At 37.3% G+C, this 26,680-nt stretch overlaps 2 protein-coding genes across 2 annotated transcripts; one reads left to right on the forward strand and one right to left on the reverse strand.

Moving 5' to 3' along the window:
* Positions 1-72: 72 nt before the first annotated feature.
* Positions 73-6,267, forward strand: LOC122291872 (serine/threonine-protein kinase D6PK-like). Its single transcript, XM_043099895.1, has 3 exons — positions 73-589; positions 1,610-3,102; positions 5,300-6,267. Exons 2-3 carry the CDS (start codon positions 1,658-1,660, stop codon positions 6,177-6,179), a joined length of 2,325 nt encoding a protein of 774 aa, XP_042955829.1. The 5' UTR covers positions 73-589; positions 1,610-1,657; the 3' UTR covers positions 6,180-6,267.
* Positions 6,268-18,852: 12,585 nt separating this feature from the next.
* LOC122291194 (nitrate regulatory gene2 protein-like) lies at positions 18,853-24,363 on the reverse strand. Its single transcript, XM_043098832.1, has 4 exons — positions 23,009-24,363; positions 22,596-22,777; positions 21,170-21,393; positions 18,853-19,922 (listed from the first exon to the last, which is right to left on the reverse strand). Exons 1-4 carry the CDS (start codon positions 24,168-24,170, stop codon positions 19,136-19,138), a joined length of 2,355 nt encoding a protein of 784 aa, XP_042954766.1. The 5' UTR covers positions 24,171-24,363; the 3' UTR covers positions 18,853-19,135.
* Between the last annotated feature and the right edge of the window lie 2,317 nt (positions 24,364-26,680).

A 26,680-nucleotide genomic window follows, 5' to 3' on the forward strand; every position in this document is an offset into this window, starting at 1 on the left:
GCCCACCTGACCCCACCCACTGGACCCCACATCACCATTAGAAGAAAAAAATATTTAGAAAAAATGAAAAGAAAAAAATAAAGGAGAACCCTTCGTCTCTCTCTGTCTCTGCATCTATCTCCCTATTTGATCTCTCTCTCTCTCGCGTACACAGTGTTGCACATGAGTGTGGCTGCAAAAGCAGTACTACCCTCTACTGCTAGAAAAGCAAAAGCTGAGAGGAGAAAAACCCACAAACAAGAACATCGAGAACATTAAAAACCATCACAACAGCACTTTTATACTTGGCAGAGCCACCCCCTATACAGCCTATACCTTACCTCTAGACACAGAGAAGAGAAAGAAAGAGAGAGGGGATTGATTGTACTTTGGTGCGAGAAAAAAAGTGATTAGTGACTAAGGGAGCTCGAGCAGAGCTCTCTCACCGCTCGACTCGAGCTCTACAAAAAAATTGCTGTGTTATTGATTTTCATCATCTTGTTATTTTAGTTCAAAGAAGAAGAAGAACCATCCTTGTTTTTTTGTTGTTGTTGTAGGACGGGGCGTGTCTCATCCGTACGGATTCCGATTCTTTCGTGTTTTATGACTGGTGGGTTCTCTCTCTGCTTTGGGAATTTTGGTTTGATTGATTTCTTTTACTTTTCTGGGACTTCGAGATCTTTCTCTGCTCCGCTCTTTTTTTTTTTTTTTGCTTTTTTTTTAATTTCAGATTCCATGCCTGTCTTCTCCTCCTCCTTCTGTTTTTCTAATTTTCTGGGAGTTTTGCGAAAAAAGGAAGAGATTATATGGGTAATGTGCTCTAATGTCGTTACGTAAATATAGTGAATTTGTCATTTTCTGCTTCTATCAGCTTGTGGGGTTTGTTTTTCCGCCTTTTTTGTGTTTTTTTTTTATTTACCGGAAAATATATATAAGAGTTATCCTGCGAGTTTTGTGTGGTATAGCAAATCGTTTATGTAATATAATTGATTGCGCGTGAAAACTTAGCGACTTGACGAGCCTTTTATCTGATTTTAGTTGCATGATCTGGTCGGTTGCCTGAGAATTTTGCAATTTGGGATTTTCTGCTATCTAGTTTTGAAGTACAAGTCTCTAAATGGTCATCGTGGTTTTTGGAGTTTTGCTATCATGCTTCTACAAGCTCGTTCACATTCCGTAGTCGCTTGCCCTCTGTTGTCCTATTGCCCCCTCTTCATGGATTCTCTCTCTTTTCTTTATTGTGTTACTTATACGTAGTAGTTGAGGTGAGTATCTTGTAATTTAGGATACCAATATTAACATAGACGGATTTTGGTTTCTCGTCTTGTAAAATGCTTTCTTGTGAACCAAATGGAGGTTTAGGCAAGGTATTTAGTTGTTTGTGTGTGCCTCATGGATCTCTTTTGTGTTCATCTATATATGATATCTGTGCTTTTCGTAGCCTAAAGGGATGAAAGAAAACTATTTTATCAAGTAATGCTTGCATAGGGTGGAAGTGAAGAAGTTCGAGAATGGTATTTTATTGATTGGGAAGAAGTTTACATTCTCGGGTAGTCCGTGGAATGATAATGAAAATTATACGGTTTCAATGTTAAGCACGCAATTGACTAAATCTCATTCTCATTTGCAGAGTCATTCGACTAAATTTTTTTGATGTAATGATACACGGTTTAAGAACATGGAGAGGGTTCCAGAATCAAAGGCACTTGCTGGAAAAGTGCGGATTGCCAGTGAAGTCTCAAAGGAACATATGACTTCATTAGGAGAATTTGGACAGCTCTCAAATGCATGCCGGCTAGTTCAGCTATTAAATGCACGCGAGGTAGGTCAGCTTTCAAATGTTCGAGAGGTATCAAACACACGAATAGCCTCAGCGAGAGAATTGGGTCAGTTATCCAATGCACGTATGGCTTCTGTAAAAGAAGTGGGTCAGATGCCAAATGTGCGCATGGTGTTGGTAAGAGATGATGTGGGCAGATCTGATGCGAGGGACTCTCAAGATTCAGATTCACCTGCACCTGTAAGAACATGGAAAGGAAAAGCGTCTTTGCCTGAACATGAAGAACTTATGCCTTATGCCCTTACATTTAAGGGCAGTGAGAAGTCGTATGAGGAAGGTGGTCCTAGTTCATTTTCTGGTGCTAGTCATCCCCCTGAACCTGTTGATATAGATTTAATGAGAACAGTTTACTTACCTATAGGTCAAAACAAATCTGAGGCTGGATGCTTAATGAAGAGCTTGTCTATGAAGGGTCCTTTTCTAGAAGATCTTTCGATCAGGGTTCCACCTAAGAAACCCGGACCAATTGTTCTTTCACCTACTGAGAGTTTGGTTGAGGAACCAAATGACCTGGGTGCATTGTCTTCACCTTTTTCAGTTCCCCGTGCATCACAAAATACAGAAAATTCTCTCCTTCCCACTGATTCTGAGGAGAAGGAATGTGTATGGGATGCTTCTTTGCCTCCAAGCGGCAATGTAAGCCCACATAGTAGCATTGATAGTATTGGTGTTGTGACAGCTATGAGTGTTGTCAATAGCTGTGCCAGTACATATAGGAGCGATGCAATCATGAGTGATGGAATGCTTAGTGTGGAGAGGAACTGTGAGAGTACAAAAGGGAGCATTAGGGGGGATTCACTTGAAAGTGAAAAAACTAGTGTTAGTCGAGCAAGCGATAGTAGTGGGCTTAGTGATGATAGCAATTGGAGCAACATTACTGGGAGTGCTAATAAGCCTCACAAAGGAAATGACCCAAGGTGGAAGGCTATCCTTGCCATCCGATCAAGGGACGGAATTTTGGGCATGAGTCATTTTAGATTGCTTAAGCGGCTTGGTTGTGGTGATATTGGCAGCGTGTATCTCTCAGAGCTGAGTGGAACTCGTTGTTATTTTGCAATGAAAGTAATGGACAAGGCATCCCTTGCGAGCAGGAAGAAACTGACTAGGGCTCAGACAGAAAGGGAGATTTTACAGTTGCTGGACCATCCATTCCTTCCAACTTTATATACACATTTTGAGACGGACAGGTTCTCCTGTTTAGTCATGGAATATTGTCCAGGGGGTGATCTGCACACTTTGAGGCAGCGGCAACCTGGGAAACATTTCTCTGAGTATGCTGCACGGTATGTCTTATAATCATTTAATTTCCCTCATCTGGCTAGCACTAATTTGTTATCTGTTCTCGTGTCGCAACCTACTTTCGCATTTAAGTATATCTTTAGGCTGTGTCATGCTATTCCATTTTTGTTTACTTTTCCTTTATTTTCAAGGGAAGAAAGCTTTAACGTTCATGCTCTTTCCACCTTGAGAGTTCTTTAATGCATGTTTAACTAGGATTATGAAGAGATGCTTTATTTTTCATGCCTTTGTGGTGGTGATTCTTGTTTCAAGTGGTTTTCAATGTATACATGTTTGCACTTGTGATGCTCTCTTATGTTACATGATGCCTCTCTTTTACAATGAAAACCTCCCTTGACAAATCTGGGTCTCTGTTTTACAATTGAAGTCATACTTCTTGCTGCTTTAGGGCCATTGTGTTTCACCATAAGGTTCTTCATTCTTTCATGCTATCATGTCCGACTATCAAGAGTAACTAGGGGCTGGTTTGGTTACACAAAACCAAACCATCTAATTTCATTTCATTTCATATAATTGTTACAACTCTCACACAAAATATAATAAACAATTCAACTATTTCAAATCCCAAAACAAAAATAATATTAACAAATTATATTCTAACAATCTTTTATTCTACTTTTAACTTTTATCTAAACTCGTTTTATCTCATCTGTGTAATCAAACGAAGCATAAGTAAATTATTTTCCTCATCCTAATAAGTTCACTTTATGGAAATGAAGGACAAATTTGTCTTGTACACAGTGGTAGTAGGTTTTAATCTACTTTTGGGATCATGTGCTTTCACCTTCTCTATGAGTTCTGAAATCTGTACAGAGTGTAGGTACATTTCTGCTGCAATGTGGTGCTTACCAGTTACCATGTTCAAATGAGAGCCTAGTTTTGTTAATCAGTTTCTGTATCATACTTCTATGTTGGAAGTATGGGTTGTAGGAACTGGGCCAAGATTACACTTGAGCAACTAGTTTGATCGTCTTTGATCTTCCTTTTAAAAGATGGGTAAAATTTGAAGGCAGAAGGCAGACAAGGTTCTGAACAAAAATAGAAATTAGAATGATGAGGCTCACCAAGGTAGGTTCGTCATCTTGGGTTGGAGACCTTTATAATATTGTCCATGTAATTGCCTCAGCTTTTGGAGTGGTTTGTAATACATGTAGTATAGCAGCAGATAAAACCAAATGGTGAGAGAAGACGTGTCCTATGTAGCCAACGAATATGATTTTGCTTATTTACTATCCGATGATGATCCACATTAATGAAACTAGTGAGTGTTGACCTACTTACCATGTATTCACTGAAACCAAATAAATATTTTAACTAAAACGGCCCACTAGTTTCTTTAGTCTTTCTTATGTTGCTGATGAGACTATGTTTTGGGGACATGCACCTACTTATCAAAAAAATTATCTAGGGACATGCACCTTGGAAGGAGGCAAAGCTAAGCTATAAACGCTTCCTAATCTAGAAACCTCGTGCTTACCTATTTCCTTCCTTTCTCAATTATTGGCCCTACGTTTCATAGTGGCAGCAATATCATCAATGCCTGGAGAAGGAAAAATAGGAGACTTTTCTGTTAATAAAAAAAATGATATTATAGGATGCTGTATTATACTTGATGAAGTTTGTGAGGGTGTACCATCTTCAGTGCTATAACAAGACATCTTTACAATTCCAGTTACAATTGTGCTATTCCACTTGAATACCTCTTCTAAACGCTTTCTACATGGGAAAACCTCTGTTTACTGTCCAAGCTCCTGTGAAGAGATTGAAACAGATCTTTTAATTGTTGTAGTACCGTCTACTACAACAACAAAAAATTCTTCTTATGTGGATCAATAAATTCTTCTTTCTTATCTAGAAAAAAAATTGTTGGAGTACCTTCTGTTGTATATAAAGCCCTAGTTCAGCAAAATAAGCATATGAACCATTTACATTGATCAGTAGCATTTGCATAGTCACTGATTTGCATCCATCACTACTGTATGGAATGTTTGCTGCTGGATGTTTATTAGAAATTTTTGAAAATATTCCTCACCCCTTCACCACCACCACCAGCAAGTAAGAAGTTGCTGATTTAAGCATTTGTCGTTTTGTAGCACAATAGTGACGTGTTAATATTATGCTGCCCTCATAATTATTTTCCGGCTGACAGAAATATAATCATTTTTTTCTTGGCATTTGCAGATTTTATGCTGCTGAGGTTCTCTTGGCCCTTGAGTACCTTCACATGCTTGGAGTTGTCTACAGGGACTTAAAACCTGAAAATGTGCTGGTTCGTGATGACGGCCATATAATGCTTTCAGACTTCGACCTTTCCCTAAGATGTACTGTTTCACCGACCCTGATAAAAACCTCGTTTGATTATGACCCTTCAAAACGGTCAGCTGGTGGTGCATTTTGCGTTCAACCTGCTTGTATTGAGCCTTCTTCAGTATGCATCCAGCCTGCTTGTTTTATTCCACGGCTCTTCCCTCAAAAAAACAAGAAGAACCGAAGACCACGATGTGAGCCTGGGTTGCTAGCTAGGACGCTTCCAGAGCTTGTTGCAGAGCCCACTGCAGCACGATCTATGTCTTTTGTTGGAACCCATGAATACCTAGCCCCAGAAATTATCAAGGGAGAAGGACATGGCAGTGCAGTTGATTGGTGGACATTTGGCATTTTCTTGCATGAATTATTGTATGGTAAAACCCCATTCAAAGGCTCTGGAAACCGTGCCACACTGTTTAATGTGGTGGGGCAGCAGCTCAAATTCCCAGACTCACCAGCAACCACCTATGCGAGTCGGGATCTCATCCGGGGCTTGCTGGTTAAGGAGCCACAGCACCGGCTTGGGGTGAAGAGGGGTGCCACTGAGATCAAGCAGCACCCCTTCTTTGAAGGTGTTAATTGGGCTCTAATACGATGTAGCACACCACCAGAAGTGCCAAGACCAATGGAAACCGAACTTCCGGGGAAGTTTGGAGCAGTTGACACAGTTGGGGTTGTTGGTAATAGCAGTAAAAGGATGGTAGGAACAGACATGAAGTCTGGGGGTAAGTATCTGGACTTCGAGTTCTTTTAGTTTTGGAATACAGGATTGACATGCTTTGTTGTATTGGTATCATCGGTTAATCCAAAATGAAGTTTTATGAATTATTTCATTCTGCAAATGAACTCCAGCTAACCTGCCTCATAACAGAATACTACCAATCCAATCAGAAAATTGATACTTCTATGTCCCATGGAATACGATGGTTCCACCTGTCGGGTTGTACCGTGGTCTGACAGATGATCCCAAGTTCCCAACCCTAATATGTTAGTAGAAAACTCATTTTCTTGTTAGAACTTGCGTTTCTCTTTTGAGAAGTTATTGAAGCTTAAGATTTGTTGGAAATAAGGGGCTGCAAAACAAAAATAGTGAGAGAAAGTTTGCTTTAAGGCGCGTTACAAATGTCGCTTTCTTTAAGACAATATTCGCCCCCACTAATTATGGTATGCAAACAGGTTACAAGCGAATTTGTTTCCAAGATACAATGAAGTCCAGAACAAGTCTGTTTGTCTAATTGCGTTATGCACACACGAAATTAGATCCCGAATACCCTCAGATTTTGCTATTCAACCAAGAAATTAGAAATCTGATCTCTCGAGAACAAACAGATTCTAACAAGTTTTTGAAAAAATGAAATATTTGGGAGAGAGAAGAGAGAGAGAATTCGAAATTCAATTCTGATCTTTTTAAATGGCAGGCCAATAGGTCAAAAGATGTAAACGAAAAGTTATTACGCGTCGTAGTGGTGAAAACTGTTTGGAATAGGTATATATATTATGACTGTTGCTGTATGACACAATAGTTGGACTTAGTCCAACGGTTGCCTTGTTCTTCTTCCAATCGGGTGGCACTGGTTCGAGTCACACCATGCGCGTTTTGGGAATATTATTTTCCCAACCGTTGGCAGCACCTCACGCTGCGTTCGCGTCCATTGCCCATGTGTTGCAGCGCAGTAGTGCCTAATGGCTGGCCGCATGCCTCTTGGTGCAACCTCTTCATAAATCATCAAAAATCTAATCCTTTGTTAGGAGAATGGATCGAACACAGTCCATGGACTAAATTATCGAACACAGTCCATGGACTAAATTGGAAGCTTCAATACCAATAAGCCAACTAAAGACTTATGGTCAAAATATAGATCCAAAATATAATAAACCTCCGAAACTTTCCATATCTTCTCTCTTTCCACAATAATTCACAACTTCCAAAAACAACCCAAAAATATTATTAATAAATATAATATATAACTAATTATTTTGAAAATATTTCCAACAATCCCCCACCATTTTCAAAATACATCTTGGTTAGAAGAGGAAAATTTATACATAAATGAAGGTGTCTTGTGGACTTGAACCTTCACATAGTGAAAATACATTAAAGTTAACCAGAATGGCATAGTAGACATGCTTTGAACTAGCGATTCTATACAATTAACCGGATATATCTCACATATATATTTTCTTCTCTTTGGGTAGTTCATAAAAGCCAACACGTGGATTGGCCTTGTGTCTATATCCTGGTTTCATGAGCGCTCTAGTGACAAAGCCTAATTCGCATAGGAGGCGGCACCACCCCCGACACTCATATAGGTAGACTTATCGAAAGTGTCCTGTAATAAAACACTTTAACATAACCATGTTATAAGTCTATTAAGAGCTTATTGCTCCGCCTCTCCTTTTCATTACAGTACTAAGCACTTCAAACATTGGGATGATAAATTAGTTTGAAAACTAATTTTAATATCACAGTGCTTGCAAATCACAAACATATAATGTACTTTGCTCATTGAACTCAAGTCTTGATATATTCAAGAGTTGAGTCGAGTTTCCATTATTGGTTATTTTATTGTATAGGCTTTAAACCCATTCCCTTTGATGTTTTCCACATCAAGTCTCTTGCAAGTCCTTTAGTTAACGGATCTGTCAAATTTTGGCAAGATCTCACAAAATCAATTGTAATTACTCCATCTGTGAGTAATTGCCTCACATAGCTATGTCTCAATCCAATATGCCTAGACTTGCCATTATATATATGGCTATAGGCCCGTGACAGTGTAGCTTGGCTGTCACAATGCAAAGAAATTGGTGGCATTGGTTTTGACCAAATTGGGATCTCTATCAATAAATTTCTTAACCACTCTGCCTCTTTGCTACAAGAAGCCAATGCTATAAACTCTGCTGCCATGGTAGAGTCAGTTATGCATGTCTGCTTCTTTGATCCCCAGGAGATTGCTCCTCCACCAAGGGTGAATATCCACCCACTGGTTGATTTGTGATCATCATGCTCAATTATCCAACTGGCATCCGTGTATCCTTCTATAACCGAAGGAAACCCGCTGTACTCAATACCATAATTTATGGTATTTCGTAAGTATTTTAAGATTCTCTGTACAGCTATCCAATGAATATGACTAGGGTTACTAGTGTACCTACTAAGTTTGCCCACTGCAAATGCAATATCAGGTCTAGTGCATGTCATAGCATACATTAGACAACCAATAACTCTAGCATATTCAAGTTGATTCACTGCTCTTCCCGTATTAGGATACAATTTTAAATTTGAATCAAAAGGTGTAGCCATGGGTTTGCAATCAAAGTGATTAAACTTTTTCAATATTTTCTCAATATAATGTGATTGGGTTAGAATTATACTATTATTATTTCTTATAATTCTAATACCCAAAATCACGTTTGCAATACCCAAATCCTTCGTATCAAAATTAGATGACAAAAATTTCTTAGTGCTTTCAATGCTGATATTATCAGTGCCAAAAATCAACATGTCATCTACATATAAGCATATTATAACACCTTTATTTCTATTAAACTTGCTATAGACACATTTGTCAGATTCATGTATCCTAAAACCATTGTTCACGACAGCTTTATCAAACTTTTCGTGCCATTGTTTTGGTGCTTGTTTAAGTCCATAAAGTGACTTAACCAATTTACAAACTTTATGTTCTTGGCCAGACATAACAAACCCATCGTGTGACACCCTCAAATTCCGTTTGGGATTGGACGGACATTTGAAGCGTCGAGACATGCAACACAAGATTACCTGCCCCCGTTCATGACATATAAGATGCAATGTTCCTAACATGCATCTAACAATATGCAATATTCGCAGCGGATAAATTTTTTTTCTTTAGCAATACTATGCACCAAATTGAAAATATCTCAAATGCTTAAAACATACTTCATACATAAAAACCCATTGAACAACTAAGATCACAACACTAGTCCAAAATAGTTATGATCCAAAAAGTACTAGAGATGCAACTCAATCGTACAAGTAGTAATTTACGTTAATTACTATATTAACATTGACGTCGCACCGTCGCTTAGTCAACTATGTCTAGTTGATCAGCTCCTGATTCTCCTTCAGGTCCTGTAACAAGATCGACCATTCGGGGGGAATGGTAGTTGGGACTACCAAAGTGAGATTTGATTACAAATTTCAGTAAGTTAACAAAAAACTTCCACACAAGCTAATAATGCATGGATGACAGTAAAAACATAAATGTATAATCAAATTCATAAGTAATTAAAGCATAACTTGGTATACAACATAGCATAATTGACATAACTTAAATTGAAACATGAACTGAACTTGACTTGACATGAACTTGATCTGAAACTTGACTTAGCATGAACTTGTTCTGAAACTTGACTTAACATGAAAAATACATACTCCACAGTTGTTGTGGCCCCATGTATTCTACGTGTAAATACATACTCTACAGTTGTTGTGGCCCCATGTATTTTACACAAACTTGACTTAACATGAAAAATATATACTCCACAGTTGTTGTGGTCCCATGTATTCTACGTGTAAATACATACTGCACAGTTGTTGTGGCCCCATGTATTCTACACAAACTTGACTTAACATGAAAAATACATATTCCACAGTTGTTGTGGCCCCATGTATTCTACGTGTAAATACATACTTCACAGTTGTTGTGGCCCCATATATTCTACGTGTAAATACATACTCCACAGTTGTTGTGGCCCCATGTATTCTACGTGTCACAATTGCTGTGTCTCACGTAGTGTATGCGTCACAATTGTTGTGATCCCATACATAAGTAATCAAGATGAAACGTGACTGGAATACGAAATGACTGAAGCCCTGACGTAACATAACGTGACTTGAATATAACTTAAAATACATGACCAACTTGAGATAGAAATATTTCGTAATATTGCATAACATATAATAGACAACATATTTAACATGACATACTTGCAACAGTGAATATTACATGACTTGACATACATGTAATAGATGGCATACTTAGCATGACGTACTTGTAAGGTACAGTAATACATGACAGAATATATTATGTAACAGATAAAAATTGACGACAAAATAAATTCTGTATAATAGACAATTACGTGATAACTTGGCATGGCATGACATATATGATAACACACATACATACACTGTAGTTCCTTTACTTAGCACACATACACAATAGACTGCTAGTAAGTTAAAAGCTAACTTACCTCGATCTCCGCGTTTCTTATAAAACTTTAAGTGCGACCACGAGGAACTGTAATTAGTGATTCTAAAAGTTAGAACTAAATCACTAAATATTTGAAATATGGAAAATACTAACTTAAAGAGTAAAATTTTCATTTTACTCTCTACATGTGGGAAAATGACCGTTTTACCCATAACTTAAGGATTTTGCATACTAACTCCAAAAGTTTCTAAAATTTACATTCCTCATGTAAATTTTGTCCTAAACTTAAATATCAACTCAGAAAAATTTAAAACAAAATACAACTATGAAGAACACACTATGGCCGAAACATCCATAGGCCATTTCCCTTGATTTTTGTTGCAATTCCTTCCAATTTCAAAATTCATGCTTAAACCAAAATTTTACAACAAACATCTTCCAATCCTAAGTTCAAAACTATACTTAAAACATCAATTTATAAAAAGCTAATAATCAACACCAAACTTTTTTGTAAAAAGATCCAAGCACTTGAATCACAAGTTTTGACCTTAAATCAAAACATTTCCAAGAATTTCAAAAATCAAATCTTACTTCTAACATATTCATAATATCATCCTAACATCAACCATGCTTTAAATCATCAAACTAAAGTCACCAAAATCACAAAATAACATTTGGAGTTTTTGATTTTACACTTAGTCCAAAAACAGAAACTTTTTCCTCAACTAGTTTTGATAAATCTCTTGATCTATGACTTATAAATATATGATCTTCAAACCAAACCATCACATGGTTTAAAAAGATGTCCTAAAACATATATAAGCTTCTAATTCAAGATCACATGGTTAGAAATTAACCAAAACATAAATTTAGCCAAGAATATCCACACTTTGGCTTATTTGAATATCTCTTTGCATAAAATTTCATATCTTTGAAACTAACATCAAATATCTTCAAAATAATAATATAACATGTATATAAGATACTTAAGATCCTCCAATAAAATTATTAAAGTCATTAGAATAGGTTTAGACCACTAAAAAGTTAAACTCTCTCAAAACAGAAACTGTTTTTCTTCTTTCAGTTTCTAAGTTTCTAAATCTAAGAAAATCTTTCATTAAAACCTTTAATCATGCAAAAATCCTCAACCAATAGTCACATATACATGTTAACAATACTCCATAAAAATTTCGGACCAATATCTATCCATTAGCTTGGTCAAAAACTCCAAACTATAACATATTCTCCAGTTTATCTCCCATAATGACCTTTCTATAGTTTACACAATATTTGACTGACCAAATGATCTTCAAATGGGGCAAATAAGATATCCATGTAAACTAGACTAAAAAAGGAACAACTTATATGAAGGAGACTTTATGATAAAACACTTACAAAAGCTTCGAAATGGGCGTGCAAAAGAACTCCTAAAAGCTGTCCGAGAGAGAGTGTTTGATATTCTTTTAATGGAAAGTATAAATGGAAATAATTTCGTGGGGAGAGGTGGCTGGAGATACTTATGGATGAGATATGGAAGAGATGAGGCTGGAGTTGAGAGTTGAGTGTAGTTTTCTCCTACCCAAAATATCTATAAAAGATTATCTCATAATATTCTATCCAATAGTATTTACAAAAAATCAATTTAAGATATTTTTATCTAATAATATCTATAAAAATCAACTCAAAATACTTTTACTCAATAATATTCATGAAAATTACCTCAAGATATTTCTTTTTATCCCATAATATCTACAGTTTTGAACAGACGTTTTATCCTAAAATATGAAAAAATGTTATTGCGCCATAAGACTTTAAATAACCCTCCGAGTCTAATGGCACAAACCATAATACATTTTGACACTTCTAACTATCTCCAATAATCAAAAACACACTTCTGATACCATAGTAAATAATAACACTAACTATGTAGTTAGACAAAAACCTATACGATTAATGGATTCGTGAAAACTTATGGGATTTTCACGAGGTTCTTAAAGTTAATAGAAATTTCACAATTGAATTTCTAGCGGGCTGTTACACATCGGGTTGTTCCATGTAAATTTCTTCTTCTAATTCACCATTTAAGAAGGCAGTCTTAACATCCATTTGATGGATTTCAAACTTGTAGATGGCTGCTAAGGCAATCAAAGTTCTGATAGTAGCAATCCTAGCAACTGGTGCGTAGGTATCAAAATAATCTAACCCTGCCTTCTGGGAAAAACCCTTTGCTACTAGTCTTGCCTTAAACTTTTCTATTGTTCCATCTACTTTCAGTTTCTTTTTAAAAATCCATTTGCAACCAATAGGTGTTGAACCGGGTGGTAAATTTACTAATTTCCAAGTATTATTACCCATGATTGAATCCATTTCATCATTAATAGCTTCTTTCCAAAAAGCTACATTCTGAGACTTCATAGCCTCTTCATAAGTCAAAGGATCATTTTCAACAGTATGTGTAATCATGATTTGGTTACAAGATAAATCTCTTGTACCCTCTACCAAGTACACAACAAAATCTGGTCCAAATGACTTTTCAGTTCTAATTCGTTTACTCCTTCTTGGTTCAAATGGTTCACCAGATTCATCATTATTTTCAAGTGATCTGTCTAATTTCACAATTTTATCATTATAAAGTGGAATTGCATTGAATCTATTTTCAAAAAATTCAGCATCCCTAGATTCAATCACTGTATTGACGTCAACAGAACCATTAGGTTCCACAACTAGGAATCTATAGCCAACACTATGATGTGCATAACCTAAGAAAATGCACTCAATGGCTTTTTGTCCTAACTTCTTTATCTTAGGTTCAGGTAATCTAACTATGGCTCGACAACCCCAAACTTTAAAATAATTTAAGTTTGGTTTTCTTTTCTTCCATAGTTCATATGGAGAAACTTTAGTTTTCTTGTGGGGTATTCTATTCAAAATATAGCATGCTGTAAGCATAGCTTCTCCCCAAAAACTATTATTTAAACCAGAATTAGTAAGCATGGCATTTACCATCTCTACTAAAGTTCTGTTTTTCCTCTCCGCCACTCCATTTTGTTGTGGAGTATAAGCCATAGTAGTTTCATGAATAATGCCTATAGATTCACAATAAGCAGGAAAGTGATATTCACCACCTCTATCGGATCTAAGACATTTTATTTTGACATCACATTGATTTTCTACTTCATTTTTATATGCCTTAAAATTGTCCAAAACTTGGTCTTTTGAGTGCATCAAATAAACATAGCAATATCTAGAGAAATCATCTATAAAAGTCACAAAATATTTTTTACCTCCTCTAGTAGGCGTGCTATGCATGTCACATACATCACTATGTATTAATTGCAATAAAGATGAAGTTCTATCTATTCTAGAAAATGGCTTTCTTGTAATTTTTGTTTGCATGCATATTCTACATTTATCGATCATGTCGTTGGCATATTTAGGAATTATATTTAATTTAACCATGTCATCAAGTCTTCTAGCATGAATATGTCCTAAACGACAATGCCATAAAGAATATGAATCAAGCATATAAGCAGAAACATTCACTTTATTATTAATATTGAGTTTGAACATGCCTTCACTCAGATATCCCTTCCCCACAAAATTACCTCCTTTGGTCAGCACAAATTTATCTGACTCAAAGACTAATTTAAACCCATACTTATTCAAAAGACTACCAGATACAAGATTCTTCCTAACTTCTGGTACATGATACACATCTTTGAGAGTAAGCACTTTTCCAGAAGTGAACTCCAAATCTATTGTGCCTTTGCCTTTAACTGTAGCAGTGGATGAGTTTCCCATGTAGATAACACATCCATCTTCTTCTGACTCATACTTTTTAAACAAACTCCTGTCTTTGCAAACATGTCTTGTTGCTCCTGAGTCAATCCACCAAGAGTTGTCTCCTTCAAGAATATTGACCTCAGAAATCATGGCCACAAAATTCTCTTTGGAGTCAGAGTTTTGTTGTTTCCTTTTAAGAAACCAACAATCTCTTTTGTAATGGCCCGGCTTGCCACAATTGAAGCAATTTGCCTTCAATTTCTTCTGATTCTTGCCTTGGAAGTGGCTTTATTTTCTTCCAAAGTTATTCTTTCTCTTCCGGTTTTCATATCCGAATTGATTGGGTTGTCCGGGTTTGTGGATCTTCCCTTCCTCTATCATATGCATATTGGAGGTCAAAGAGTCACACTCTTCCTTACCATCTCTAAGCCTTATTTCCTCTTCTATACGAAGATGTTGGCTTAGATCTTCCAAAGACATTTCCTCCTTTCTATGCTTCAGGCTTCTTTTGTAGTCTTTCCATGATGGAGGGAGTTTATCGATCATGGATGAAACCGATATAGAATCATCCATTTTCATATTGTGTTGAGTGAATTGATCAAGAATATGCATAATTTCATTGAATTGTTCAACAATAGGCCTAGAATCTACCATTTTATAACTGAAAAATTTGGTAGCCAAAAATTTCTTACTTGTAGCATCTTCTAAAAGATACTTAGCCTCAAGTGCATCCCACAGATCCTTGGCGGTTGCTTTGTTCTGGTAGGCATCAAACAATGTATCAAACATTGCATTGCAAATGTGTCCCTTGCAGATGTAGTCATCTTGTTCCCATTTGATTCTTGCCCGACTTTGAGCGATTGTCTCATCCTCATTTGTAGACGGCTTAGGAGTGGTTAAAACATACACCACTTTGAGACTGGCTAGGAGAAAGTGCATCTTCTTTTGCCAGCGCCGGAAATTGGCTCCATCAAAACGTTCAAGTTTCACAAAATCCGCAGCAAACTCTCTCAAACTATGAGCCATTAATAATCGAAAATATTGTCTTAAGATTGTTGGAAATAAGGGGCTGCAAAACAAAAATAGTGAGAGAAAGTTTGCTTCAAGGCGCGTTACAAATGTCGCTTTCCTTAAGACAATATTCGCCCCCACCAATTACGGTATGCACACAGGTTACAAGCGAATTTGCCTCCAAGATACAATGAAGCCCAGAACAAGTCTGTTTGTCTAACTGCGTTATGCACACACGAAATTAGACCTTAAATACTCTCAGATTTTGCTATTCAACCAAGAAATTAGAAATCTGATCTCTCGAGAACAAACAAATTCTAACAAGTTTTTGAAGAAATGAAATATTTGGGAGAGAGAAGAGAGAGAGAGAATTCGAAATTCAATTCTGATCTTTTTAAATGGCAGGCCAATAGGTCAAAAGATGTAAACGAAAAGTTATTACTCTTCGTAGTGCTGAAAACTGTTTGGAATAGGTATATATATTATGACTGTTGCTGTATGACACAACAATTGGACTTAGTCCAACGGTTGCCTTGTTCTTCTTCCAACCGGATGGCACTAGTTTGAGTCACACCATGCGCGTTTTGGGAATATTATTTTCCCAACAGTTGGCAGCACCTCGCGCTGCGTTCGCATCCATTGCCCATGTGTTGCAGCGCTTCACGCAGAGCACGCCCCTTGAGCCCCAAGAGTTGCAGCGCAGTAGTGCCTAATGGCTGGCCGCATGCCTCTTGGTGCAACCTCTTCATAAATCATCAAAAATCTAATCCTTTGTTAGGAGATCAAAAATCTAATCCTTTGTTAGGAGAATGGATCGAACACAGTCCATGGACTAAATTGGAAGCTTCAATACCAATAAGCCAACTAAAGACTTATGGTCAAAATATAGATACAAAATATAATAAACCTCCGAAACTTTCCATATCTTCTCTCTTTCCACAATAATTCATAACTTCATAAAAACAACCCAAAAATATTATTAATAAATATAATATATAACTAATTATTTTGAAAATATTTCCAACAAGATTTTCAGTTGCAACTTATAAAGAAATTATTTTCTTTATCGTTTTTGGTCTGTTATTGAAAAAAAGGTGTTATTCAAGCGAAGTAAAGGAGTTTATTAAGGGTGCATCATGATTCATGCATGGTTTGCAATGCAAATATTCATATTTGAGCACACAACATAACACAACGAGTTCGAGTTAATGATACTCCGACCTTTTTTCTTTAGTGGTGCCGTAATACTGTTACCTATTAATACAGTGTTGCTGTAACTCGATGAATTGTTAGCTTCCTTGCATTAAATCACGTTGAAGGTTTGTAGATTAGGCTTCTAAGATGAAAAACGAATCTTTCAAGAAGCTTTGGATTATGCTCTCTGACATGGAGTTAAAAGATAATTACACACAGTTGAAACTGCAGCCATTGCAATGCCAAAAAAACCCATACATGACAAATCAAGATCGAAGGCCGAACCAGAAGCACTTACCAAAAAAAATGCCAAAACAGAAGGGTTTCTTCTCTATGCAGGCGCTTTCATTGTTGTAGAATACAACGAAGAATTCCCACGAGGAAGTAAAATACCTTTCTTTGTTTTGTTGAAGGCAGAGTAAGGTTATGGATTAGCAGAAACTGATAATTGCGAGTCTGAGGCATATAAAAGATTTCAAACATAAGGCCCAAAAGTCTGCAGCTATACCAGTTGCTGTAGTTATTGCGCCCGTGACCATTGACTTAATTTGTAAATAAATTTTTCAACGTCAAGCGTCACTTTTCTTTGATCAAAAACGCTTAAGGAGATATTTTTAGGTATTTTTTTTATATATTATATAATTAGTTAGTTTTTTAATATAAAATAATTATTTTAACAATTTTATTAAGATATAAAAATAACTATAAATAACAGAACTATTTTTTTAATGACCAAATACTTGAAATACATACATATATAGGGTGCAAGATGGAAAAAGCAAATGAAGGAAAGGCAAATTGCTGACTGTTTAAAATTCGAAAGTAATGCCCTGACAAAATTAGAGGGTCCAAGGAAATGAAAGGAATGGGGACCCAACAAACCCAAAATGATAAACCTTTAATTGGAGTTTCAAACAAAAAGCTGTTCATCATGATTAGAAAGAATTGAATAGGACCACAACACTCAACACTCAACTTTCTTTTGCTTTAGTTTCATCAATTTACTTGGGATTTTGGTCCCCCCTCTCATATCCACCATTACACCAAATGGTTACATGCATATGGAATCTACACCTTATCGTGTTACTCTTTTTTCGGCCCTTTTTTTTTTGTAACAATTCACTGATCATAAACCATCTATTCGTTTCTTGAAGAATAAAATGGCTTCTCAGAGCTTCCACCTTACGGTGATGACAATGACAGCCCCAATCCCACCTACTTTTTATGGAAAAAGAGAGAAGCTTTTTTATTTTTTCCGTTCGAGTAAATCCAAATTGGGTGGATTTTATAATTTTTGAAGCACAGACTTTGTTTCTATTGATTTAATTTATTTAGTTATATATTAAATCACCATAGATGTGATTATTTAAAATTAAAATAATTTAATATTTCATGTTAATAAATATTGAGAAATATATTTTTTTTTTACAACATTTCATGCAATACCTCATTCATAAAACTCTAAAAATCATGTTATAAACTATTTTTGTTTTCTAAGCAAACATTTCATAGATAAATTAAGTTGTTATAAGATACTGGATTCAATGGGGTAAGAGTCTCCAACAAGCATCCCAAAACAAGCAAATGCAACACAAAAGAAGGAAAAAAGAGGGATTTAGAGTAAAAAATTTGACTCCCACCCATTTCCCATTTAAAGGAAGTCACTTGAAACTGTTTTTGCATTGTCTGATAAACAGAATATAAAACTAAGATTAAAAGTCACAAGAGATTATTGTGTGCTGCATTTTGCTAATCTTGATTGACTGAATAAGACTTTCACGACCACTTTATGTTGATCATTGGATCATTAGTTAGGAAAAGCAGGAACATAGAGAAGTAGCAATTGGAAGATGGGTCGATACGCCGGCATAATACTATCACTGGCAGCCACTCTTGAAAAGAATGTAAAAATCGGATCTAAGATATCCGAGGCCGCTAACCCCAATAGTGCCACACTTGGCGGTAGTAAACTCCCCATGGCATGGCAGCTTGTTTGGTCAGTTTTCTTCTTTCGTCCAACAGATCAACGGTTGAAGAATCTAGTGATGGAGCACATGGTAATCGTAGGAGAATGGTAAGCAGCATATCGGCGCATCTTGATGCTATAAATGGAAAACTAAGGAAATACCAAAAATCAAAAACTGATATACATTTCCGACGTTGACCGGGAGGTGGGTCTTTGGTAAAGAGGAAAAAAACTCCTCTGGGCGGAGAAGTGGAAATACGTCCCATGTTAGAAACTATTCATTACAGAAAGTGGAAGGCGTATATTTATTCATCTGAAGAATTTGTCAATCTCTGGTACAACAATCCCAGCAATTTACTATACAAAGACATTCTCCTTTCCGCCAAATAAAAGAAGGGTGACAAAATCACAAAATTACTCGTATTTACAGGTAGAAAGAACACCCAAAACTAATAACAGTAACAATAATAAGATCCCGCCAACCAAAAATAAATAAATTAACCCAGCCCTTATGGATTCCCAATTACCTCAGACACCCATGCGCGCAGAATGATTGTATGCAATCTATTTGATCGCGTAGGAACGGTTGCAGACTGTCTCGAGTGCCTCTGTAAATAGCGCAGAAAAACTGGTTAATGCCTGAAAAACTCCTGGCAATCCCGTCTGAAGATTATTTAGTGTCATTGCTCTCGTCAACTCGACCGCTTTGGAATGCCTCAGCATCTCGTCTTCCACCCGTCTTTGGCAGGCGACAAGTTCAGATTTCTTCTCGGCAAGTGGGTCACGGGCATCCAACACCTGCCCATTTTCAGGTCCGGGATCAGGAAGCCCAATACCTACCATGGAGTATGAATGGTAGAACTTCTTTTCTATGTTTCTAACAGATGAAGCCTTTTTCTCAAGCTCCTTAGATGCAGTTTCGGTACGTTTTTTCATCTTGAGCTCTTCAGTTTGTTTTAAGGTTATTACATGAACAACGTTGACAAAGCTCTTGATAGCTTCAGAAGCAACTGTGTCAGGAACACGATCAAGGGCAAGCTTCCACTCGTCACAAAAGGCATATACTTCGGAGGTTTCGCTGTTGCCATTTGTGTTGTCATTGTTAACCGGTAAGAGGGTGAGCTTGAACCAGCCATGGAGGGACTGGATAAAGTCCCGCTGAAATTTTATAAGGCGGCAGAAACTGGAGTGCCAAGCAGAAACAACTGATTCAAGGTCGCGAGTTGCCTGCCGGTGTAAATCAGAGGTTGCATCACCCTTGGTTGACCGGTTCACAAGGCCCCGAACTTGCTGCACAATGTGGTTCTGAACTTCATGGTACTGGTTCATTAATCTCCACATGTACATAAACCTGCACACAGTATGACACAATAAATACGTTGTTTTAATTTGGGTGTCCCAACTTGTCAGTTCAGTTCATTATTTCAAGCTAGATGCCTACATGCTGCTCATCACATATCCCATATCTACTCACATATAGCATATCTATCACTTTACCCAAAATATTACATACCCCACACAACCCCCCTCCCCAAGAAAAAAGAAGAAAAATTTAGCACCAAAGCCAAGGTTTTCTAACATAGTTCTAATGGCATGTCTACCAAGAAATCCCACTTATACATCATAGCTAGAAGCTACAACAGGATTGGCCCACAGGTGAAGAAATAGGATGATCTCATATAAAAGCAGTACATGGGATTCTTTGGTCATTTGTTTAACATAATTTTAAAAGAAGCGGCCAAATTAATAGCCAACCAACATTGCTCCTACAAGAATCATCCCATAATAATCATGCTACTTACAGTGACCTTGTACTTTATCATAATGCCACCATACCAGCACTACTCACAGTTAGGTATAATGACAACAATGATTTATTTGACTTGGGTTAATCAGCGTCTATCAACCAGCCCATTCCTCTAGAAACAAGACATGAATTGTGGGTCACATATCACAGTGAAGTCCAGCGTACCTGCTTCCACCCATCAATTATGCTTGGCCCCAAAAGGACCGACAGATTCAACAAAAAAACAAAAAAAAAAAAAAACCATTGGAGAGGTGTTAAGGCCACTGTCCAATTTCAACAGGTAACCAGCAACTGAAAAAATCCAGGACAATAAAGCACATGTTGTTACAGAGAAGATGAAGCAAGTGGCTCAGTGGATCACAATGCTTCAATTAAAGTACCAAAGTCAAGATTCAAACCCTCAATGTGAAATTTGCTCCCTCTAACATCATAGGCCATGCGTAATAGCAAAACACACAACTCTACCAAACGTGAAAAATTCAAAAATTTCTTAATTGGCTAAAAATCTTCATTATCTTCCGGCATGTCACAGTGGTTAAATCTAGAAATCGAATTTAGCAACATATTCAGTATTTAAAACAAGATACCTCTTGGTATTCAAAACATAAAAATCACTCAATTGAGTTTATGTGTTTATCTTGATCGTGTTACTGCCAGCATTAGAAGTGGTATTATCGTCATACGCCAACCACGATTTAATATGACAGTCAATATGTGAATCATTCTCATTGTCATGTCTTTCTATTGACATAAATAAATTCACCAAAACAAATGGAAAGAGAAGCCATTACCCATGACAGAGTTCAACAAGCTGGGGAACAAGATCAGAGTCTCTAAGACCGATGATTGCAGTTGATGTGGTAGAGACAGCCTGAGATGAGACAACAATTAGTGACTGCAGCCTTTTTATTGAAGCCTTGGTCTTGTCTAACTTGATTTCATCCTCTCCTTTGTATTCCTGACTCTGCAGCGTGGACAGCTTCTTTTCATGTTCAATCTTCACGCCCTCTCTGGACTAAAATTCATAGATAAATTGTTACACACATTAGCATTTACTGATTTCAAAACCATATAGTTTAAACAAAAATTAAATGCAACAGCAAATATTAATCATTCAACCTGGCCAGAAAAAGAGCATAACCACACGTGAAACCTCGTCCCAATTTAAATCACCTACACTTAAATCTTTCGGTCATTTAGACATTACTGACTGTTCATGGTAGTAAACTCTGGGGAATAAAAGCTATTTGTTGCAGCCACATAACAAAGTCAAGAATTTTTTTTTTCTTTGATAAGTAATAAAGTCAAGAAATTTAATTCCAAAAGCTTCATAGACGATACATATTTTATCTCTCCGGTGAGCGGACAATTTTTTGTTAACCCGAGTGTTTCTTGTCTTCAGAGTCCACCAAATACTCACCAAATATTTAGACAAAAAATTCCAGGAAAATAAAAAAAATCAAATGCGTTTCATCATTCATGTATATAGCCAAAAAGTCACGTTGGTGGAGGGCATTGTTGTCATTAAGAGAAACAAAGGTTAATTAATCTACAAGATTCCCACTGCCTATCAGGTGCATTATCGTCAATTTACACTACATTCCAAAATAACAAATGAGGGCAATTACGTTATGTAGACAGATATTGCGGAGAGCTTACGCTACCAAACGTGGGGCTGCATATCCTACTCGCCAAACACCAATATCATCCTTTGGCCAAAAGGATTGAAAAAGAGTGGAATAATGCTACAAACTTGTGTCATTATTCAACTCTTTCTGTAATTATATTACTCTCCGTGGCAGTATCTAATACCGTTAGAAAAATGATACATTTACAATTTTTTTATACAGCTTTTATACATTAAATGATGAATAATTTTATAAAATAATTTATAAAATTAATATTATTTTACTTAAATACTCTCAATTTAACACATTAAACGTAATCGTTACTCATGACGTGATATCAATCTTCTATAAAAACATAAAAAAAATTTTAAAATCTATTTTAAAAGTAATATACATTTTAAAATGTGATTTGTAGCGATATATCATTTTTAAAATTTATTTATAATTTTAATATAAAAAATGATAGAATGACAATTATAAATAGTCTAATTTTAGAAGAAAAAAATAAAGCCCATAAAAATATTAGTAACGGGTTAGTTAAATAATATAATATTAGGGTTATTGACTCATTGAGGGAGAAATTGTTTACCTTGACTTCTTCGTAGAGCTTCTTCTCCCAAGCCAAGAGCCGCTCCAAGGTGGAGCAGAGACTCTTTGGACCGCCCGGTTCATCGAGCGAACCGTCGATCCTGTATTTAACCGCAAGTGGCGGTTTCGAGGTCCAGTTCGAGCTCAGGTTGCTCAACACACTACTTGAATGGTACACTGTCTCTGCAGATTATTAATCAGCATTTGTTAATTAAAAGCTCCTTTTCTAAATTTTTAATTCTCAGTTCGGGTGCTGAGAAAAAATGAGGGAAAATTTGACTGCTCGTTATTAAGTTTACCAGTTTCAGTGTTTTTGATCGAATTTACTGAAATTTTGGGAAAGTTGGAGGTAAATTAATTTTTCCTACATTCATAAAATGGTTAAGAATTAAAATAAAGGGGGAAGTCTCTCACTCTTCAGCTGCCTGAAGCTCCGATCGAGCTGAGCCCTGCCAATCTCCAGCATCTCCGAAACCTGGTCGCCGGCCGCAGCGGCGTTCTCGAAATTCTCCCTAATAGCCTCCACGATCTCCTTCAAGTCCTTGTGCCTCACAACCATCTTCATGTTATCCGATGATATCTCCCCGGTCCGATAGCTCCCCGCAGATGACCCTGCGTCCTCCGACTTCTTCATCGTCGGATACTTCCGCGGAGGCTCCGGCTCCGGCTCCGCAGCTACCGATGATGCCCTGCCGAAGTTCGACCGGGTACCGATCTCGGATCTCGAATCCCCGTCGCCGTCATCCACCAGTTCTTCTACTTCGGAAGAGCTAGTGGTGCTGTAATGGTCCCCCCAATCGCTACAGTGAACCTCCTCTCGCTCTCGCTCCGCCTCTGTGGCCGTGTCGGCCTCCTCCTCCCGGTATTTTTTCTCGAAGAAATCGTATTCCCTCTCGGTTCCTTTGTCTTCCTCGTCGTCGTCTTGGTCCAAATCGTGTTGTTGTGGACGGTCGACTCTTCCACTGTGGGACTGGGTATCCCTTTGGTTGAAGAATTCGGAGTCTGGAGGGGAGGGAGGATAGAAGTTCTCCCAGTTCCACACGGAGGACGCCTGGGACGGAGTGCTGGAGTAGGTGGAGTTGGCCTGGTAGGCGGTGGGGAAGAAATCGCTTCGCGGAGAGGAACTAGCAAAGCTCGACTCGGAGAGTATGTGAGGGAGTTTCGGCTTTGGTTTCGGTTTCTTCAACGACGTGGTTCTTCGAGGAGTAGGGGTGGCAGAAGACGAGAGGATGTGAGGGAGCTTAGAGCTGGCGATAGTGGGAGAAAACAGAGGCGGTTGCGGCGGTTGATGGAAGGAAGGGGAGGGGGAGGGGACACGTGGGGGGACGGGATTGGAGGGAGTTGGTGGAGGTGGTGGGTGGAGGAAGACAGCCGGGGTTTGGTCGGATACGGAGAGCTGTTCGCCTTTGGCGAAGGTGTAGAGTGCCGAGCCGGTGAGGCGCAGGGAACGGACGTAGTCTGCGTGCGCCGCAGCCAGATGGTGGCGAGCGTAAACCGCGTTTTTCATTAGGCGGCGCCGCTCCTTGCACCGCCGCACCGTGTCCTCGTTGTCGAGCTTCGAAGCCGCGCAACCCATATATAGTATATGTTGTCTATCAACGTAAATACAGAATCGAATTACTGGTTTTGAGTGGTGTTGCAGGCGGTGGCGAAAAACGAGTGACTCAGTGAGTGAGTGAGAATTTTGGAGAGAGAGAGAGAGAGGGAGAGAGAGTTGTTTATAATTGGATTCTGGTGCACTGTGGATACCTTTTGCTTCCCTCTTTATTTATTTTTTGGATTTGATTTCACCGGTGAGTTAACTCACTGAATTAGTAATATTTTAGTGAGCGCGCAGTTTAAATACTGTTTAATTAATCTAATACTAAGTTTCTTAGGTCAATCACTTTCAAATCTCGTTATCTTACAGAAAATAATGGATTATTTTTTTAATGTTTGATTAAGGAGTTGTGATAATTTTATGTTAATTTGGATTTATTTAAATATGAATTGAGAAGATCTTACTTCTTGGCCTGTATGAGAGGTTGGGAGATTTGTACCAAATTGTGTGGGGGCCTCTTGCTTTTATTTTGAGTCAAGTCCAGCAATGCAATTGCTGGATTTTTTTTTGTTTCTTTTTGCCGTGAAAATGGTTTTCATTTTTCTGTCTCGTTTTTTTTTTTTATTTATGTATTAAAAGGATGGAAATATGCTGTTTGGGTGTTTATGATATGGTAGATGGAATTATTGGCGGCCTGTCTGCTTGGTTGTAATTGATCGTTTATAAAAGCCTCCACTGGCTGTAGATCCCTTGTTTTCTTTGTTGTGTTGAGTTCTGCAAAAGGGCTGCATTTGCAAGAATGAAAGGTAAAAGCATAGATTGAAAGTATACAGAGTCAGATACCAGTAGATATTCCGCAATAGGTGGGTCCTTTTGGAGGGAAAAAAAAAAACAAGCAATAAAAAGAGGGAGAGGGAGTGGTGAAAGGCAGAAGATTGAAAACGGTGAAAGGGTTTTCTTTTGGCACAATCTTTCCATTCCACATTGTCTCGTTGCCTTGACCCAACTGCCCTTCCACCTCATGGTCACCTTTTTTTCTCAAAAAACAAAACAAAGAAAAGAAAAGACTTTCTTCTTCTCTTCTTGTTCAGATAAATGCTTTACTCAAAAACAAACACCTATTGATGATAATGGTAGGTAGGTTGGGAGAGAAACAAAACATATTATTACATAAAACATTGAATTGATTTAAGAATTGTGGCACAAAAGATACAGAATAATAGCTCATAACTAAAAAAAGATATAAGAATATAAGCAATAGTATCTCACATCACCAATTTACAAAGCCTCAAAATACAGGACCAAGAAAGAACAGGTGCCTACGGCTGCCTTATTCATTCTTGTACGGGTTAGTCGTACCCCCAAATCACTTCAACAATATAGAAACAATGTGACAAAACTGCTTCAGAGAGCACAAGTACAAAAACCCTAACAAGATTTTCCTCTACTTTGAGGGAACACACGCACATATATTATAATTGACAGAATCTAAAATCTGCTGTCTGAGCAATGAACAAAAGCTTCGGTTCACTAAAGTTGCAACAATAAATTATTTTCCTTAAATTTGGGGTTTTATAAGCATCAAAAGTCCAAGCCAAACAGACACCAAAAGGTTGAGAGAGAAATAGAGAGGTTTGCATGTAGCCTAAGATGGAAATCCAAAGATTAAAAAAAAAGGGTAGGCACTGTGACCATTATTATTCTTATTATTTTTAGGGTATAGTACCAGTTCAGCTACAGCTACTACACTAGGTTAGTCCACTATTTCATAGTAGATCATGAAAATTATCCAACATTCCATGACAAAGTGTTCTTTGTCGTGGGTCCAGATGACTCATTTCGCATATACCTCGGGATTCCTTGGAGGTGGCTCCGTGTCAAAGATATTGGCTCAAAGAATAATGAATTTTATTACCATTAGCTTTAACTGACAAAAGAAGCTTAAAAAAGGTCCCTAAAACGGCAACCACTCGACCAATTAAATCCATCTTCTAAATCTAAACTTACCATTGGCGTTACATTTCGTAAAATGCTGTTTGTTTCAGGTGTGGTCCGATAATCACCCGAAAGTTACAAAACGCCTTGACTTATGGCTCACTCCCAACGTCTATGATAGATGTCCAAACAAAAAAGGAACAGAATACTCCGATCTAGTGCGTCGTCAAATTACAAATTAGATTATGTCAATGTCACTAATTTTCATTTTTAACGGCTTGAATTAAACGGATGATATTATAAATATTTAGTGACTAGGAAGTGCAATGTATCAATTAGTTTTGATAGTTGGAACTTGAAAGATTCAATATGATAATTTTGATTGTTTGAGATGTCATGTATAAATTTTCAGGTAGGTAAAATGTGCAAAGAGTATTTTTCACTAAAAATACAAAAACAAGCGCACACAATCCATGCCATTTTCTTCATAATCTCGACATTTTAATTTACCTATTCTGAAGAAACAAATTGCTAAATGATGTAAAAATTCCCCCTTGTTGCCTCATCCTTTATGTACTTCTTAGTTCTTACCCCAATGTGAAGTCTTAATT

This window comes from Carya illinoinensis, chromosome 13 (genome assembly GCF_018687715.1).
Source record: "Carya illinoinensis cultivar Pawnee chromosome 13, C.illinoinensisPawnee_v1, whole genome shotgun sequence".
Taxonomy (NCBI): domain Eukaryota; kingdom Viridiplantae; phylum Streptophyta; class Magnoliopsida; order Fagales; family Juglandaceae; genus Carya; species Carya illinoinensis.

Excerpts from the sequence above, each read along its gene's own strand:
- LOC122291872 (XM_043099895.1), top strand. The coding sequence starts at position 1,658 with ATGGAGAGGGTTCCAGAATCAAAGGCACTTGCTGGAAAAGTGCGGATT. Across the intron at positions 3,103-5,299 it reads TTCTCTGAGTATGCTGCACG|ATTTTATGCTGCTGAGGTTC; the intron begins GTATGTCTTATA and ends TGGCATTTGCAG.
- LOC122291194 (XM_043098832.1), bottom strand. The coding sequence starts at position 24,170 with ATGGGTTGCGCGGCTTCGAAGCTCGACAACGAGGACACGGTGCGGCGG. Across the intron at positions 22,778-23,008 it reads GAGCTTCAGGCAGCTGAAGA|AGACAGTGTACCATTCAAGT; the intron begins GTGAGAGACTTC and ends AATAATCTGCAG. Across the intron at positions 21,394-22,595 it reads AGCTCTACGAAGAAGTCAAG|TCCAGAGAGGGCGTGAAGAT; the intron begins GTAAACAATTTC and ends TATGAATTTTAG.